At 28.6% G+C, this 17,376-nt stretch overlaps 2 protein-coding genes and 1 pseudogene across 2 annotated transcripts; all 3 read right to left on the reverse strand.

Annotated features, from left to right (window-relative positions):
- Positions 1 to 170: 170 nt before the first annotated feature.
- Positions 171 to 5,751, reverse strand: LOC103864655 (F-box/kelch-repeat protein At3g27150-like). The gene has a single exon (XM_033289844.1). The coding sequence runs from the start codon at positions 5,076 to 5,078 to the stop codon at positions 3,777 to 3,779; it is 1,302 nt and encodes a 433-aa protein (XP_033145735.1). The 5' UTR covers positions 5,079 to 5,751; the 3' UTR covers positions 171 to 3,776.
- A 242-nt stretch (positions 5,752 to 5,993) lies between these two features.
- LOC117133505 (F-box/kelch-repeat protein At3g27150-like) lies at positions 5,994 to 12,164 on the reverse strand. The gene has a single exon (XM_033289843.1). It carries the CDS (start codon positions 8,637 to 8,639, stop codon positions 7,296 to 7,298), a length of 1,344 nt encoding a protein of 447 aa, XP_033145734.1. The 5' UTR covers positions 8,640 to 12,164; the 3' UTR covers positions 5,994 to 7,295.
- Positions 9,569 to 12,207, reverse strand: LOC103864594 (annotated as a pseudogene).
- Between the last annotated feature and the right edge of the window lie 5,169 nt (positions 12,208 to 17,376).

The raw sequence follows: 17,376 nt of genomic DNA on the forward strand, positions 1-17,376 counted from the left end.
ACCAAAATTTGCACTATTCCAAAAACGGGTCCAATGGTTAAACTTTCAATTGTTAACAAGGATAAATAAGATCCAGCCTGATGAGTTTATTTGTATATATTATCGACATTTTTTTTTATATATATTTCATCATTTTATACTTCACTTGTGTCAGAATCACCATTGTTCCATTATACATATACAATGTTTTTTGTTGTTATTATATAATTTTTTCCGATGGACCGGATCAATTTTTATTAAAAATTGTGGAACTAAATTATAGTTAATATATCATGGATTGATCGGATTGGACATAAAACAAATTATGACACAAAAACTTTATTTTTTTCCACCAAACACATTTTGAAAATAATAAACAGAGTTTAATTATTTTGACATTTATCTTCCATATGGTTTTGAAAAGTTTCAGATCAACCATCGAATTAATACATGTCATTTTAATGCTTTTAGTCGTATGTTTAAGTAAAACTTACATTTTTGTAATTTACAGTCGTTTAAAGAAAATCAAAATATAACATATAAGAAAAATCTAACATATAAGAAAAATATAACATGTACGGTTGCCTCATTTTTGTAATTTAAAGTCGTTTAAAAAAATTAAAATATAACATATAAGGTTTCTCCATTTTTGTAATTTAAAGTCATTTAAAAAAATTCAAAATATAACATATAAGAAAAAAATCTAATTTTTTATTATATGGTTAAAGTGATTGTTTAATCTTTTAATAATATAAAATTAAAAAAAAATGAAGAAAGATGCAAAAATTGTTAACAAATCTTTATTATTTATAGTCATTAATTACCACATATATGTTAATCATATTAGGTAATTTTGTAGCTTTTACTTAAAGAAAAAATATACGCTTCTTATATTTTGGGTTAATATAATGTTCTATAGTAATTGAATTTGGACCAGCATTTTTTTTTCAATTGATTCTTAAGATACCATGTAAGCTAAATTGATATCTTAATTAAATAACATTTAAATAAAGTCTTTTTTTAATTAGTACAACTTTTTAAATGATGTTCAATTAATATATACGGGATTGTGAGCCAATGGCTAAACTTCAATACTTACAATCCAATTCAATGGCCTAAATGTCATCATTATTCTAGAAAATCAGACAATACATTATTATTTTATCTTTCAAGTTATTCACATATATCTTCTTTTCTTCTACGTTCAAACTTCATTTTCAAGAAACTCCCTCTTTGACATTAAACTCCTTAATTCACTACCTTCATCAATAAATATTTCTCTCTCTCTGAAATTCAAAGCACATATTTGGAAACACTTCCATGTGTACAAGTACAAGTTCGATATCAGTGGTGGTTACTCTCAAAATATAAAGAAATGTATTTATGTTACAATGCAATAGATATTTACTGTTTTCTGTTAACCTTTTAAGTAGCTCACAATATTCACTTCTCAGAAGAATAAAATCTGATACTTCTATAGCTTCAGAGACTGCCCTAAATCGCCTTCAAGGAAAGAAAATATATAGTGAAGTCAAATCGTTGATCATGGATAAACGATTATGACTTTTAAAAATTGAGATTATCTAGTAACTAGTTACGGAGATCAAGCTGCTAATATCAAACTGACAAGTAATATTAAAAAGATTAACAATCTTATTCTTATTATTATTTATAGATAAATAAGAACACCTTTATAAGTGTTGCTTTTTTTATTTTTAATTATTTATAACTCCATTATTTTGCCACTCCTCTTTGTAAATAAAACAATATGGTTCACACAAAATACAATACAATGATATATCAAAATTACCAAAAGTAAATTACTTTATTCGATGTTGTAGTAAAATCATTTAGAAAATCCATCATCTAATCATATTAAATAAAATAGGCAATGTTCTATAAGAACAGAAACTACCATGGTTTATGGTTATAAACCAAATAACCTGAAACTCTATATATCCAAACCAAGCAAATGAAATTAGATATTATTTTAATCTGGTATATAACTTTTGTAAACCAAATTTTTTGGAAAGATTAACTGAAAAACCATATAGAGACTTTAACTCATCATGACTAGGTGACATTTATAGCTTACAGGGACAACACCAAGTTTCTTTCAAATATTTGTGTTTATATCATATACCCGAAGCTCATCAAAGATGTTTTTAACAAGTATAGATTGTCATCAACCACATCAATAAGGGGCGGAGATTGGGAAGGCGCAATGAATGTCATGTATTTTAGCATGTCAGGTATAAACTCCCAAGAATTTGTCGCCTCATCATACCTTTCTCCACAAGTAAGGTGTTTATCATTATCATCTCGCCCGCCGAGGACATAAAATTTTTCACACAAGAAACATCCTGAGTTGAACTTCCTTGCTTTATGCATTCCATGAATCATCATCCACATTTTTGTATCAGCATTATACTTTTCTACAGTTTGCACAACAACAGGGGTCCCATTTTCATCCATTTAAATTAGTGATTGTTTGAAGTTTTTGAGTAAGTTTTTGTTAATTTTTTGAGAATATTTATTAGGTTTTTAAAGAAATGTTTTGAATACTTTTTGGCTTTAAATTAAATTAGTTATTTTATTTCATTGCAATTTATAAAAAAAATATGTATGCATTATTAAAGAACAATAAATAACAAAGTTGATACATGCGAAATAAAATGATTTAAAAGATAACTTTCATTCTATAATGAAAGTCCAGTTTGTATATTTTCTTCGATCAAAGTCTATTTGTGTATATAACACATTAAATTTATAAATCGAAAGTCGAGTATTAATTTAATACCCTATGATTAACCTGATTCGAACCAAACTGTATTTGGCTACTCTGAGAATATAAAGAAATGAATTTATGTTACAATGCAACATATATTTTATTGTTTCTCCGGTACCTTTTAAGTAGCTTACAATGTTCACTTCTCAGAAGAAAAATTCGATTCTCCTATAGCTTCAGAGATTCTTTAAATCGGCTTCAAGGAAATAAAATATTGCGAACTCAAATCATTGATCTTGGATAAACAATAAAGAGTTTTGAAATTGAGATGATCTAATAAATAGTTACAGAGATCAAGCCGCTAATATCGAACTGACATGTAATAATATTAAGAAATAACAACCCTATCCTTATTATTATTTGTAGATAAATATGCACATATTTATAAATGTTGTTTTTTTATTTCTAACTATTTACAACTCTATTATTTTTCCGCACCTCTGTGTAAATAATAAATATTGGATTTACACAAAATACGATAAAATGATATATTAAAATTACCAAAACTAAATTACTTTATTCCCTATTTTAGTAAAATCTTATAGAAAATCCATTATGTAACCATATAAAATTAAATAAGGAATTTTTAAATAAAAATAGATACAGCCATGGTTTATGGTTGAAAAGCCAAATGACCTTAAACTTCTAGTTATCCGAACTAAAAAAATAAATTAAGATACGATTTTAATGTGTTATAACTTTTACAAACCTAAAATTTTGGAAAATAAACTGAAACCAGATGGCGATTTTAACTGAACATGACATTTATGGCTGAAGAGGGAAAAAGAAAAACCAAAATAAATAAATAACCATTACATAGACAACATTAGTATTTTTTCACAAACATAAGCACTTAAAACAAGCGAAAAACAACAACATTTTTATCCCAAATGAAAAACAAAAAAAATCAGAAAAACACAAACCAAACAACTTAAAACCAAATGCAACAACTTTAAGCACAAATGCAAAAACAAATTAATAAGTTTCCAAGCTTTCCTTGGAAAAAACTTTAAGCAAACATCACACAACAGTTATGAATAAACTGTGGGAGCTCAGCACCAACACACCAATGTTTTATTTCTTCCCAGTGCTGCTCTTCCACGTCTGGAGAAGGACGGCATGAGTGAACTACTGTCTTCCTATGCCAAGAGTGAGAAGTTCCAATCACCAGAAGTCTGTCTCCCATCGATTTAAACGCAATCCCCCAACCGAAGGCAGCGTTTGCGCTCACAGGGACAACACCAACTTTCTTCCAAATATTTGTGTTTATATCATATACCCGAAGCTCGCTCAAAGATATTTCTAACATGTATAGATTGTCATCAACCACAGCAATAAGGGGCGGAGATTGGGAATGCGCAATGACTGTCATGTCTTTTAGCATGTCAGGTATCAACTCCCAAGAATCTGTCGTCTCATCATAACTTTCTCCACAAGTGAGGTGTTTATCATTATCATCTCGGCCACCGAGGACGTAAAATTTTCCACGCAAGAAACATTCCGAGCTGAACTTCCTTGTTTTATGCATTCCATTAATCATAGTCCACCTTTTTGTATCAGCATTATATTTTTCTACAGTTTGCACAACAACATGGTTTCCATTTTCATCCATTTTAATGCCTCCTGCAAAAAATGCGGTTTTACCGTGGCTCGCAGAACCGTACATGGCCCTCGGTGTGATCATTGAAGGACCTTTGAACCACTTATGATTCTCTAGCTCATAACAAAACACCACAATTTCATCTCTTTCTTTCCCTATGACAATTAGTTGAGTACCCACACTAACTGTTTCCTTACCGCTGTAGAAAAAGCAATAGTCAGAAGAAGGAATTTTAGGAAGTCTCCGAAAGGTTTTAAAATCCTTATCAAACATTTCCCAATTAGATACAGCTCCTGAATGCAAAATCACATAGGGTTTCACAAGTCCCCTTTCTTGTCTCACCCTGAAAATTTCACAGCTCTTTAATAACTGCAAGAATTTCTTGTTAAGAAACTGCAGTTTCCAGTATTCAAAGCATGGCAGACGAGCAATGATCTCGACCTCAAGCTCGTACAAAAGTTTATGATCAACATAACAGGCATCATGAGTTTTTAAACCTGCAAGATTCTGAAATGCTTTTCCAATTTCTCCTTTTTCTTCCTCGTCGGAATCAGAACAAGGTTTCACATTTAAGTCAGGTATGTGAGGTTTAATGCCAACCATTGAAATCTTCCTTGGTTCAGATTGGCTCAAGCTTGCTCCAACTTTAGGAGCCTGATCTTCTCTTAGCATTAGCACATCTCGATTTATTTTAGCCATCTCTTTTGACATCAATTCCTGTAAATTCAAAAATAATATATGAATAACAACATTCAATTCCAAGAATCTAACATAATTTTTTTACAACATATAATTACAAACAATTTTAAGTATTTGAACTCCCAAAATTTATTTAAACAAACAATAATGAGATTATGTTATATAAACTGGGAAATCAAACAAAAGCTGCATTAACTAATATAAACTCAAAAATTGCAAGCAAATAATTAATTAATGCTTCTATATAATTTAATGCTTTGAAAATTTAATATTTCAAGAGATTAAGAAAAATTATTTCCTTAGTCTATACAATAATGTGAGCCACTAGAAAAATGAAATTTAAATTTATGCAACACGACATAAATGGACAAACACTGTTCTAAAACATATAATTACATGCCTTTAACGATTATAATTTTTCTATTTAAAGAACTTTCAAAATATCAAATTGGGAATATGTATTATATCTTATAAGTAAATCAATATAATTTCAAAACTAAGCATATTATGACAAAGATTAATATATTCTATGATAGTGATGCAATATAAAAAATCTGATATGTAATAATATCACTAGTGATTAGATTTATCATAAAATTTGAATGTGTACCTTAAAAATGGATAGAAATTCTTTATTGAATGCTCTCTTGAATCCCAGTTATATTTAGTTAGTTGAAAAGATGCATAAGAAATCTTGACTAAGTTACTCAGATATATATAGCATATGTGTTTTAAATTTTAGCTCTACCATATTTATACTGCTTTGTTTAATTTTATTACCATATTAATACAATATCCTTATTCAACCATCTACCATAAATACAAGTAATAAATTATCTGGGAGCTTTGAATAAACTTTTATGAGTTTATTTAAATCTTTACCATACACGATAAGACTACTAATTAGTGATTGTTTGCAGTTTGGACTAAGTTTTTGTTAATTGTTTGAGAATATTTATTAGGTTTTCAAAGAAATGTTTTGAATACTTTTTGGCTTTCAATTAAATTAATTATTTTATTTCATTGCAATTTTTTTTTAAAAAAATGTTTGCGTTATTAAAGAACAATAAATAACAAAGTTGATACTTGCAAAATAAAATGGTTCCATTTTAAATTAAAAGATTACTTTCCATCTATAATGAAAGTCCATTTTTTATATTTTCTTCAGATCAAAGTCTATTTGTGTATATAACACAATAGATTTATAAATCGAAAGTCGAGTATTAATTTAATACCCTATGACTAACCTGATTCGAACCAAACTGTATTTGGTTACTCTAAGAGTATATAAAGAAATGAACTTATGTTACAATGCAACGGATATTTATTATTTCTCCGGTACCTTTTAAGTAGCTTACAATGTTCACTTTCCAGAAGAAAAAATTGATGCTCCTATAGCTTCAGAGAGTTCTTTAAATCGGCTTCAATGAAAAAAATATTGCGAACTCCAATCATTGATCTTGGATAAACAATAAAGAGTTTTGAAATAGGGATGATTTAATAAATAGTTACAGAGATCAAGCCGCTAATATCGAACTGACATGTAATAATATTAAGAAATAACAACCTTATCCTTATTATTATTTGTAGATAAATATGCACATATTTATAAATGTTGTTCTTTTATTTCTACCTATTTGCAACTCCATTATTTTTTCGCACCTCTGTGTAAATAATAAATATTGGGTTCACACAAAATACGATAAAATGATATATGAAAATTACCAAAACTAAATTAATTTATTCCCTGTTTTAGTAAAATCTTATAGAAAATCCATTATGTAACCATATAAAATCAAATAAGGAATTTTTAAATAAAAATAGATACAGCCATGGTTTACGGTTGAAAAGCCAAATGACCTTAAAACTCTAGTTATCCGAACTAAAAAAATAAATTAAGATACGATTTTAATGTGTTATAACTTTTACAAACCTAAAATTTTGGAAAATAAACTGAAACCAGATAGCGATTTTAACTGAACATGACATTTATGGCTGAAGAGGGAAAAAACAAAACCAAAATAAATAAATAACCATTACATAAACAACATTAGTATTTTTTTCACAAACATAAGCACTTAAAACAAACGAAAAACAACAACATTTTTATCCTAAATGAAAAACAAAAAATTCAGAAAAACACAAACCAAACAACTTAAAACCAAAAGCAACAACTTTAAGCACAAATGCAAAAACAAATAAGTTTCCAAGCTTTCCTTGGAAAAAACTTTAAGCAAACATCACACAACAGTTATGAATAAACTGTGGGAGCTCAGCACCAACACACCAATGTCTTATTTCTTCCCAGTGCTGCTCTTCCACGTCTGGAGAAGGACAGCATGAGTGAACTACTCTCTTCCTATGCCAAGAGTGAGAAGTTCCAATCACCAGAAGTCTGTCTCCCATCGATTTAAACGCAATCCCCCAACCGAAGGCAGCGTTTGCGCTCACAGGGACAACACCAACTTTCTTCCAAATATTTGTGTTTATATCATATACCCGAAGCTCGTTCAAAGATGTTTTTAACATGTATAGATTGTCATCAACCACAGCAATAAGGGGCGGAGATTGGGAATGCGCAATGACTGTCATGTCTTTTAGCATGTCAGGTATCAACTCCCAAGAATCTGTCGTCTCATCATAACTTTCTCCACAAGTGAGGTGTTTATCATTATCATCTCGGCCACCGAGGACATAAAATTTTCCACGCAAGAAACATCCTGAGCTGAACTTCCTTGCTTTATGCATTCCATTAATCATAGTCCACCTTTTTGTATCAGCATTATACTTTTCTACAGTTTGCACAACAACATGGTTTCCATTTTCATCCATTTTAATGCCTCCTGCAAAAAATGCGGTTTTACCATGGCTCGCAGAACCGTACATGGCCCTCGGTGTGATCATTGAAGGACCTTTGAACCACTTATGATTCTCTAGCTCATAACGAAACACCACAATTTCATATCTTTCTTTCCCTATGATAATTAGTTGAGTACCCACACTAACTGCTTCCTTACCGCTGTAGAAAAAGCAATAGTCAGAAAAAGGAATTTTAGGAAGTCTCCGAAAGGTTTTAAAATCCTTATCAAACATTTCCCAATTAGATACAGCACCTGAATGCAAAATCACATAGGGTTTCACAAGTCCTCTTTCTTGTCTCACCCTGAAAATTTCACAGCTCTTTAATAACTGCAAGAATTTCTTGTTAAGAAACTGCAGTTTCCAGTATTCAAAGCATGGTAGACGAGCAATGATCTCGACCTTAAGCTCGTACAAAAGCTTATGATCAACATAACAGGCATCATGAGTTTTTAAACCTGCAAGATTCTGAAATGCTTTTCCAATTTCTCCTTTTTCTTCCTCGTTGGAATCAGAACAAGGTTTCACATTTAAGTCAGGTATGTGAGGTTTAATGCCAACCATTGAAATCTTCCTTGGTTCAGATTGGCTCAAGCTTGCTCCAATTTTAGGAGCCTGGTCTTCTCTTACCGTTAGCACATTTCGATTTATTTTAGCCATCTCTTTTGACATCAATTCCTGTAAATTCAAAAATAATACTATGAATAACAACATTCAATTCCAAGAATCTAACAGAATTTTTTTACAACATATAATTACAAACAATTTTAAGTATTTGAACTCCCAAAATTTATTTAAACAAACAATAATGAGATTATGTTATATAAACTGGGAAATCAAACAAAAATTGCATTAACTAATATAAACTCAAAAATTGCAAGCAAATAATTAATTAATGCTTCTATATAATTTAATGCTTTGAAAATTTAATATTTCAAGAGATTAAGAAAAATTATTTCCTTAGTCTATACAATAATGTGAGCCACTAGAAAAATGAAATTTAAATTTATGCAACACGACATAAATGGACAAACACTGTTCTAAAACATATAATTACATGCCTTTAACGATTATAATTTTTCTATTTAAAGAACTTTCAAAATATCAAATTGGGAATATGTACTATATCTTATAAGTAAATCAATATAATTTCAAAACTAAGCATATTATGACAAAGATTAATATATTCTATGATAGTGATGCAATATAAAAAATCTGATATGTAATAATATCACTAGTGATTAGATTTATCATAAAATTTGAATGTGTATCTTAAAAATGGATAGAAATTCTTTATTGAATGCTCTCTTGAATCCCAGTTATATTTAGTTAGTTGAAAAGATGCATAAGAAATCTTGACTAAGTTACTCAGATATATATAGCATATGTGTTTTAAATTTTAGCTCTACCATAATTATACTGCTTTGTTTAATTTTATTACCATATTAATACAATATCCTTATTCAACCATCTACCATAAATACAAGTAATAAATTATCTGGAAGTTTTGAATAAACTTTTATGAGTTTATTTAAATCTTTACCATACACGATAAGACTACTAATTAGTGATTGTTTGCAGTTTGGACTAAGTTTTTGTTAATTGTTTGAGAATATTTATTAGGTTTTCAAAGAAATGTTTTGAATACTTTTTGGCTTTCAATTAAATTAATTATTTTATTTCATTGCAATTTTTTTTTTTAAATGTTTGCATTATTAAAGAACAATAAATAACAAAGTTGATACTTGCAAAATAAAATGGTTCCATTTTAAATTAAAAGATTACTTTCCATCTATAATGAAAGTCCATTTTTTATATTTTCTTCGATCAAAGTCTATTTGTGTATATAACACAATAGATTTATAAATCGAAAGTCGAGTATTAATTTAATACCCTATGACTAACCTGAATCGAACCATACTGTATTTGGTTACTCTAAGAGTATATAAAGAAATGAACTTATTTATGTTACAATGCAACGGATATTTATTGTTTCTCTGGTACCTTTTAAGTAGCTTACAATGTTCACTTTCCAGAAGAAAAAATTGATGCTCCTATAGCTTCAGAGAGTTCTTTAAATCGGTTTCAATGAATAAAATATTGCGAACTCAAATCATTGATCTTGGATAAACAATAAAGAGTTTTAAAATTGGGATGATCTAATAAATAGTTACAGAGATCAAGCCGCTAATATCGAACTGACATGTAATAATATTAAGAAATAACAACGTTATCTTTATTATTATTTGTAGATAAATAAGTACATATTTATAAGTGTTGTTCTTTTATTTCTAACTATTTACAACTCCATTATTTTTCTGCACCTCTGTGTAAATAATAAATATTGGGTTAACACAAAATACGATAAAATGATATATTAAAATTACCAAAACTAAATTACTTTATTCCCTATTTTAGTAAAATCTCATAGAAAATCCATTATGTAACCATATAAAATCAAATCAGGAATTTTTAAATAAAAATAGATACAACCATGGTTTATTGTTTAAAAGCCAAATGACCTTAAAACTCTCATTATCCGAACTAAAAAATAATAAATTAAGATACGATTTTAATGTGCTATAACTTTTACAAACCTATAAATTTGGAAAATAAACTGAAAACAGATAGCAATTTTAACTGAACATGACATTTATGGCTGAAGAGGGAAAAAACAAAACCAAAATAAATAAATAACCATTACATAGACAACATTAGTATTTTTTTCACAAACATAAGCACTTAAAACAAACGAAAAACAACAACATTTTTATCCCAAATGAAAAACAAAAAATTCAGAAAAACACAAACCAAAAAACTTAAAACCAAATGCAACAACTTTAAGCACAAATGCAAAAAACAAATAAGTTTCCAAGCTTTCCTTGGAAAAAACTTTAAGCAAACATCACACAACAGTTATGAATAAACTGTGGGAGCTCAGCACCAATACACCAATGTTTTATTTCTTCCCAGTGCTGCTCTTTCACGTCTGGAGAAGGACGGCATGAGTGAACTACTGTCTTTCTTTGCCAAGAGTGAGAAGTTCCAATCACCAAAAGTCTGTCTCCCATCGATTTAAACGCAATCCCCCAACCGAAGGCAGCGTTTGCGCTCACATGGACAACACCAACTTTCTTCCAAATATTTGTGTTTATATCATATACCCGAAGCTCGTTCAAAGATGTTTCTAACATGTATAGATTGTCATCAACCACAGCAATAAGGGGCGGAGATTGGGAATGCACAATGATTGTCATGTCTTTTAGCATGTCAGGTATCAACTCCCAAGAATCTGTTGTCTCATCATAACTTTCTCCACAAGTGAGGTGTTTATCATTATCATCTCGGCCACCGAGGACGTAAAATTTTTCACGCAAGAAACATCCTGAGCTGAACTTCCTTGCTTTATACATTCCATTAATCATAGACTACCTTTTTGTATCAGCATTATATTTTTCTACAGTTTGCACAACAATAGGGTTTCCATTTTCATCCATTTTAATGTCTCCTGCAAAAAATGTTGTTTTACCATGGCTCGCAGAACCGTACATGGCCCTCGGTGTGATCATTGAAGGACCTTTGAACCACTTATGATTCTCTAGCTCATAAGAAAACACCACAATTTCGTCTCTTTCTCTCCCTATGACAGTTAGTTGAGTACTCACACTAACTGTTTCCTTACCGCTGTAGAAAAAGCAATAATCAGAAGAAGGAACTTTAGGAAGTCTCCGAAAGGTTTTAAAATCCTTATCAAACATTTCCCAATTAGATACAGCTCCTGAATGCAAAATCACATAGGGTGTCACAAGTCCCCTTTCTTGTCTCACCCTGAAAATTTCACAGCTTTTTAATAACTGCAAGAATTTCTTGTTAAGAAACTGCAGTTTCCAGTATTCAAAGCATGGTAGACGAGCAATGATCTCGACCTCAAGCTCGTACAAAAGCTTATGATCAACATAACAGGCATCATGAGGTTTTAAACCTGCAAGATTCTGAAATGCTTTTCCAATTTCTCCTTTTTCTTCCTCGTCGGAATCAGAACAAGGTTTCACATTCAAATCAGGTATGTGAGGTTTAATGCCAACCATTAAAATCTTCCTTGGTTCAGATTGGCTCAAGCTTGCTCCAACTTTAGGAGCCTGATCTTCTCTTAGCATTAGCACATCTCGATTTATTTTAGTCATCTCTTTTGACATCAGTTCCTGTAAATTCAAAAATAATACTATGAATAACAACATTCAATTCCAAGAGTCTAACATAATTTTTTTCACTACACATAATTATAATCCCCTATAAATTAATTGAAAAACATAGTTTAAGTTGTAACACTGTTATCTATGGTATGGTGTCATCACCACAATTCAATTCACAGCCCCAGTTAAATGCACTAAATTTCCTAGAGAAATTATATGGACCGTTGCCATAAATATTTGTTCGACAATTCTCTTATATCTATGTTTCAAAAGTATTGATGTTAATATATGCATCGTGACTATTTGTGCATAGTCGGTTTACACATTATGTAGTCATAATTTGATTTGAAAGTTGGTTTTCACAGGAAAAAAAAACACAAACTTTGTTTACTGAAGTACAATTAACAATAGAAGAACAATTACACATACAACCTTACGTGATTCGAGGACCATTACACATTAATTTGAAGATCGACACCTATTTAAAATATGCACGATATGTTATATAACTGTATGACAGGGCTGAACAAACCATTAATTTGATGAATCAACGTCATACTCCATAGACAGAAAAAATCACAATTATAACTAATGGAGTTCACATAGTATTTTCGTGTTTATGTAATTAAGGTAATAAATTATGTCAATACTAATATTTGGAAATACAAGAAATAGAATTCATTGCTAAGAGGGTCTTTCTTAATATGGCTGAAGGAATATTTACGTGATGAATTGAAAAAAATGCTACTCTCTTGAATAAAAATGTTACTCTCTAGGAGGCGTCGCAGCCCTTATATAAATATTTGATGACACTTTCTATCATATTTGTTTAATTTTATATTATTAAAACAAATTAAAAAAATACCATTAACAAGATAATAAAAACTTCAAATCTTCAAATTTTCATTTATGTTGTATTTTTAATTTTATAAAACGACAATAAATTACTAAAACTGTTAAAATCTCACATTAAAAAACTTGTGATTAATATTTTAAATTTTTGTTATAAAAAAACTACAAATGATCATAAAACCATATGAGTATGAAGTATCATTTAATAGATATTTTGATTAAAAATATAAATATTTTTTAATATCATTAAAATTAAACTGTATACCATATAACATAGTTAAAATTTTAATTTCAAATTTTGCATTGAACAAGTAATGAGAACTTAATATTTTTAATTTCAAATTTTTTATTCAATTTTATAAATTATTATAAAATACTAAAATTATTAAATTGTTACATTGAATTTTTTGTGATCAATTATTTATTAATTTTGTTATATCAAAGATACAAATGATCATAAAACCATGTGAGTAGGAATTAAATGTAATAAATCAATATTAAAAATATACTACACCTCCATGTTAATGTTATATACAATATAAAATAAATAAAAATGATTTTTTACATGAAATTATTATAAATAATATTGTTTTGATTTATGTATTTACTCCAATTTAATTATATACGTAGTAGTTACAGTTTTTTAATTATTTAATATATATTTATTATTTTATTATTTCATAATATATAAATAAATGCAAAATAAATAACAGTATGTGAAAATTGTATAAATATATAATATTCATTCCGCGCAATCCTATATAATAGGTCACATACATAGTAAAATGTGCTTTGGCTTAAAAATTGTTGCATACCCAAAATCAATATGAACCACCATCATTTTCGTTTAAATTTTTTTCACAATAAAAATATAAGGTTGGCCAAAAAGTCCCATCCAAAAAACTAAACCAAGGCCGATCCAAATACTAGTACTGAATGTTAACCAAAATTGGATAGATATACGAATGGATTTAAAAATTTTGTATCTAGAGAACTAAAACTGAAAACCAAAATATTTTAGGTATCCGAATATATCCAAACAAGATTTATATACTTAAATATATTTATTATTTTAAAATTTAATATCCAACAGAATATAGAAAATATATAAGCCGCTTTTAAAGTACTTGGAAATATATATAAAAAATAGTTATAAGTACATGTTTAAAATAGCTAAACGATACTTATAATACCTAAATTACTTAAAATATCTATTGATTTCCTATCCAAATATTTAAGTTAAACCAATTTTTATGTTAAGTTTAAATATTTTGGCATACATTATTCAAAATTATATGTTATATATTGTTTTTATTTTTAGGTTTTGAAAAATTTAAAGTATATATGAACTTTTATTTTTGAAAAAAAAAATTAAATAGGTTATCCGAACCCAAATCCAAACTAAACACACAAAGATCCGAACCGAACCGAACCAACCCTCAAGGATCTGAATCGAACCAAACCCTCAAGGATTCGAATCGAACCAAATCTTCAAGGACCCGAATCGAACCAAATGGTACCCGAATATCCACATCTAATAAAATGTAAAAACAATTATTGATAACAAAATGTATATTGTTTATAATATTTATGTACAATATATTTTAAAAAATATTATTTTTAAAAAAATTCTCCACGCGCAGAGCGCAGGTTATCATCTAGTTTTAAGTATTTGAACTCCCAAAACTTATTTACAGAAACAATAATGAGATTTTGTTATATAAACTGGGAAATCAAAGAGATTCAAAAATTGCATTAATTAATATAAACTCAAACATTTCAAGCAAATAATTAATTAATGCTTTTGTATAATTTAATGTTTTGAGAAATTGATATTTCAAGAGATTAAGAAAAAATATTTCATTAGTTTAAACAATAAAGATAGCCACTATAAACAAAAGAAAAAAATAAAATGTAATTTTAATTTATGTAACACGATGGAAATGGACAATCAATGTTTTAAAACATATAATTACAGGTTTTTTACGATTATAATATTACTATTTAAAGAAATTTCAAAATATTAAATTGGGAATATGTATTATTTCTCGTAAGTTAATCAATATAATTTCAAAACTAAGCATATTATGACAAAGATAACTATATATTATGATGGTGATGCAATATAAAAATCTGATATGTTATAATATCACTAGTGATTAGATTTATTATAAAAAATTTCTGGTGTACCTTAAAAACTGATAGAAATGTTTTATTGAATGCGCAATTGAATCCCAATTATATTTAGTCAACCGAAAGGATACATAAGAAATCTTGACTCAGGTATTCAGATATATCATATATGTTTTGAATTATCTACCATAATTATTATCCTTTGTTTAATTTTCTTACCATAGTAATGCAATATCCTTAGACAACCTTCTACCATAAATACAAGTAATAAATTATCTGAAAAGTTTGACTAAAATTTTATGAGTCTATTTAAATATTTACCATACATGATAATACTAATAATTAGTGAATATTTGCAGTTTCGACTAAGTTTTTGTTAATTATTTGAGAATATTTATTAGGTTTACAAAGAAATATTTTGAATACTTTTTGGCTTTCAATTAAATACTTATTTTAATTCATTGCAATTTTTTTCTAAAAATTATATGTATGCATTGTTAAAGAACAATAAATAACAAAGTTGGTATTTTCAAAATAAAATGGTTCCATTTTAAATTAGAAGATTACTTTCCATCTATAATGAAAGTTCATTTGTATATTTCTTCGATCAAAGTCTATTTTTGTATATAACACATAAAAATTTATAAATCGAAAGTCGAGTACTAATTTAATATTGTATGATTAACCTGATTTGAATCAGACGGTATTTGGTTACTCTCAGAATATACAGAAATGAACTTATGTTATAATGCAACAGATATTTACTGTTTCTCCGATACCTTTTAAGTAGCTAGCTTACAATGTTCACTTCTCTGAAGAAAAATTTGAAGCTCCAATATCTTCAGAGAGTTCTTTAAATCGGCTTCAAGGAAACAAAATATTGTGAACTGAAATAGTTGGTCATGGATAAACGATAAAGAATTTTGAAATTGAGATTATCTAGTAACTAGTTACGAAGATCAAGCCGCTAATATTGAACTGATATGTAATATTAAAAAATAACAACCTTATTCTTATTATTATTTATAGATAAATAAGCATATATTTATAACTGTTGCTTTTTTATTTCTAATTACTTATAACTCCTTTAAATTGCCACACCTCTGTGTAATTAATACAATTTGGGTTCAAACAAAATATGATAAAATGATATATTAAAATTACCAAAATTAAATTAGTTTATTTCTCTGTTTTAGTAAAATATTTTAGAAAATCTACTATGTAACCATATAAAATAAAATTGGCAAAAATTTATAAAAGATACAACCATGGTTTATGGTCAAAAGCCAAATGACCTCAAAAACTCTCTAGTTATCCGAATTAAGCAAATAAATTAGGTACGTACCTTTTGTAAATCTAAAATTTTGGAAAACAAACTGAAACATGACTTGTTGATATTTATGGCTGAAGATGGAAAAAACACAAAACCAAAGCGAGAAGTTTGATATTATGATTACGACCTTCCTCTTAGTTTAGATTAATCACATGTCTGCAACCTAGACGCTATGATACGACTTTGTAACATTTTAGCCTCGTGTTATTGAACGAAGCCTTATCCATCAACTATTAGTTGTATTGTAAGTAACTGAACACAAGCAACTTTAACAATTTCACGGCCTCTAACTAGTATGTCTCGTGGGAGACACTTACTCATAAATTCCACTAGATCAATAAAATTTACAAGAACAAATAACTTATAGAACTACGATGGTTTAGACTATCAAGAGAATATATTAGTAAAAGACCTCTGAACTAGAACAAGAATATGCTCAAATATGTTCTATATGTTTTGTCATATATTAACGCGTCTTCTTTCTCCTATACAACTTCAAAACCTGATCTCTGTTGTTGATCACAAACTGTGTTGAGCACTTGACCTAGGGCATACCATATGTACATCATCGAGTAATTAGAACTCGTCGTCTAGACCCATTATTATCTAGTGTATCATGGAGGCCCAACTGCTTTAACGAAAGGGCTGGAGCCTAATCCACACAACCCAAATCAGTTTTAAAATAACAAAACCAACAATCATCAACTAAACATCGATTTCGAACCAAAGGTAGATTTGTGCAATCAAAACTGAATAAATAAAAATTATCTTTTTAACGAAAAAAACATCTGAGCATACCAAACTAGGGGTGGGCACTTTACCCGATATCCGAAGTGGCACCCGAACCCGATCCGAAAAAACCGAACCGAAATCCGAACCGAAGTAGCAAAATATCCGAACGGGTATTGAATAAGGAGAGATTGGATACCCGAACCCGAAC

The sequence above is a fragment of the Brassica rapa genome, chromosome A04 (assembly GCF_000309985.2).
Source record: "Brassica rapa cultivar Chiifu-401-42 chromosome A04, CAAS_Brap_v3.01, whole genome shotgun sequence".
NCBI classification, from domain to species: Eukaryota; Viridiplantae; Streptophyta; class Magnoliopsida; order Brassicales; family Brassicaceae; genus Brassica; species Brassica rapa.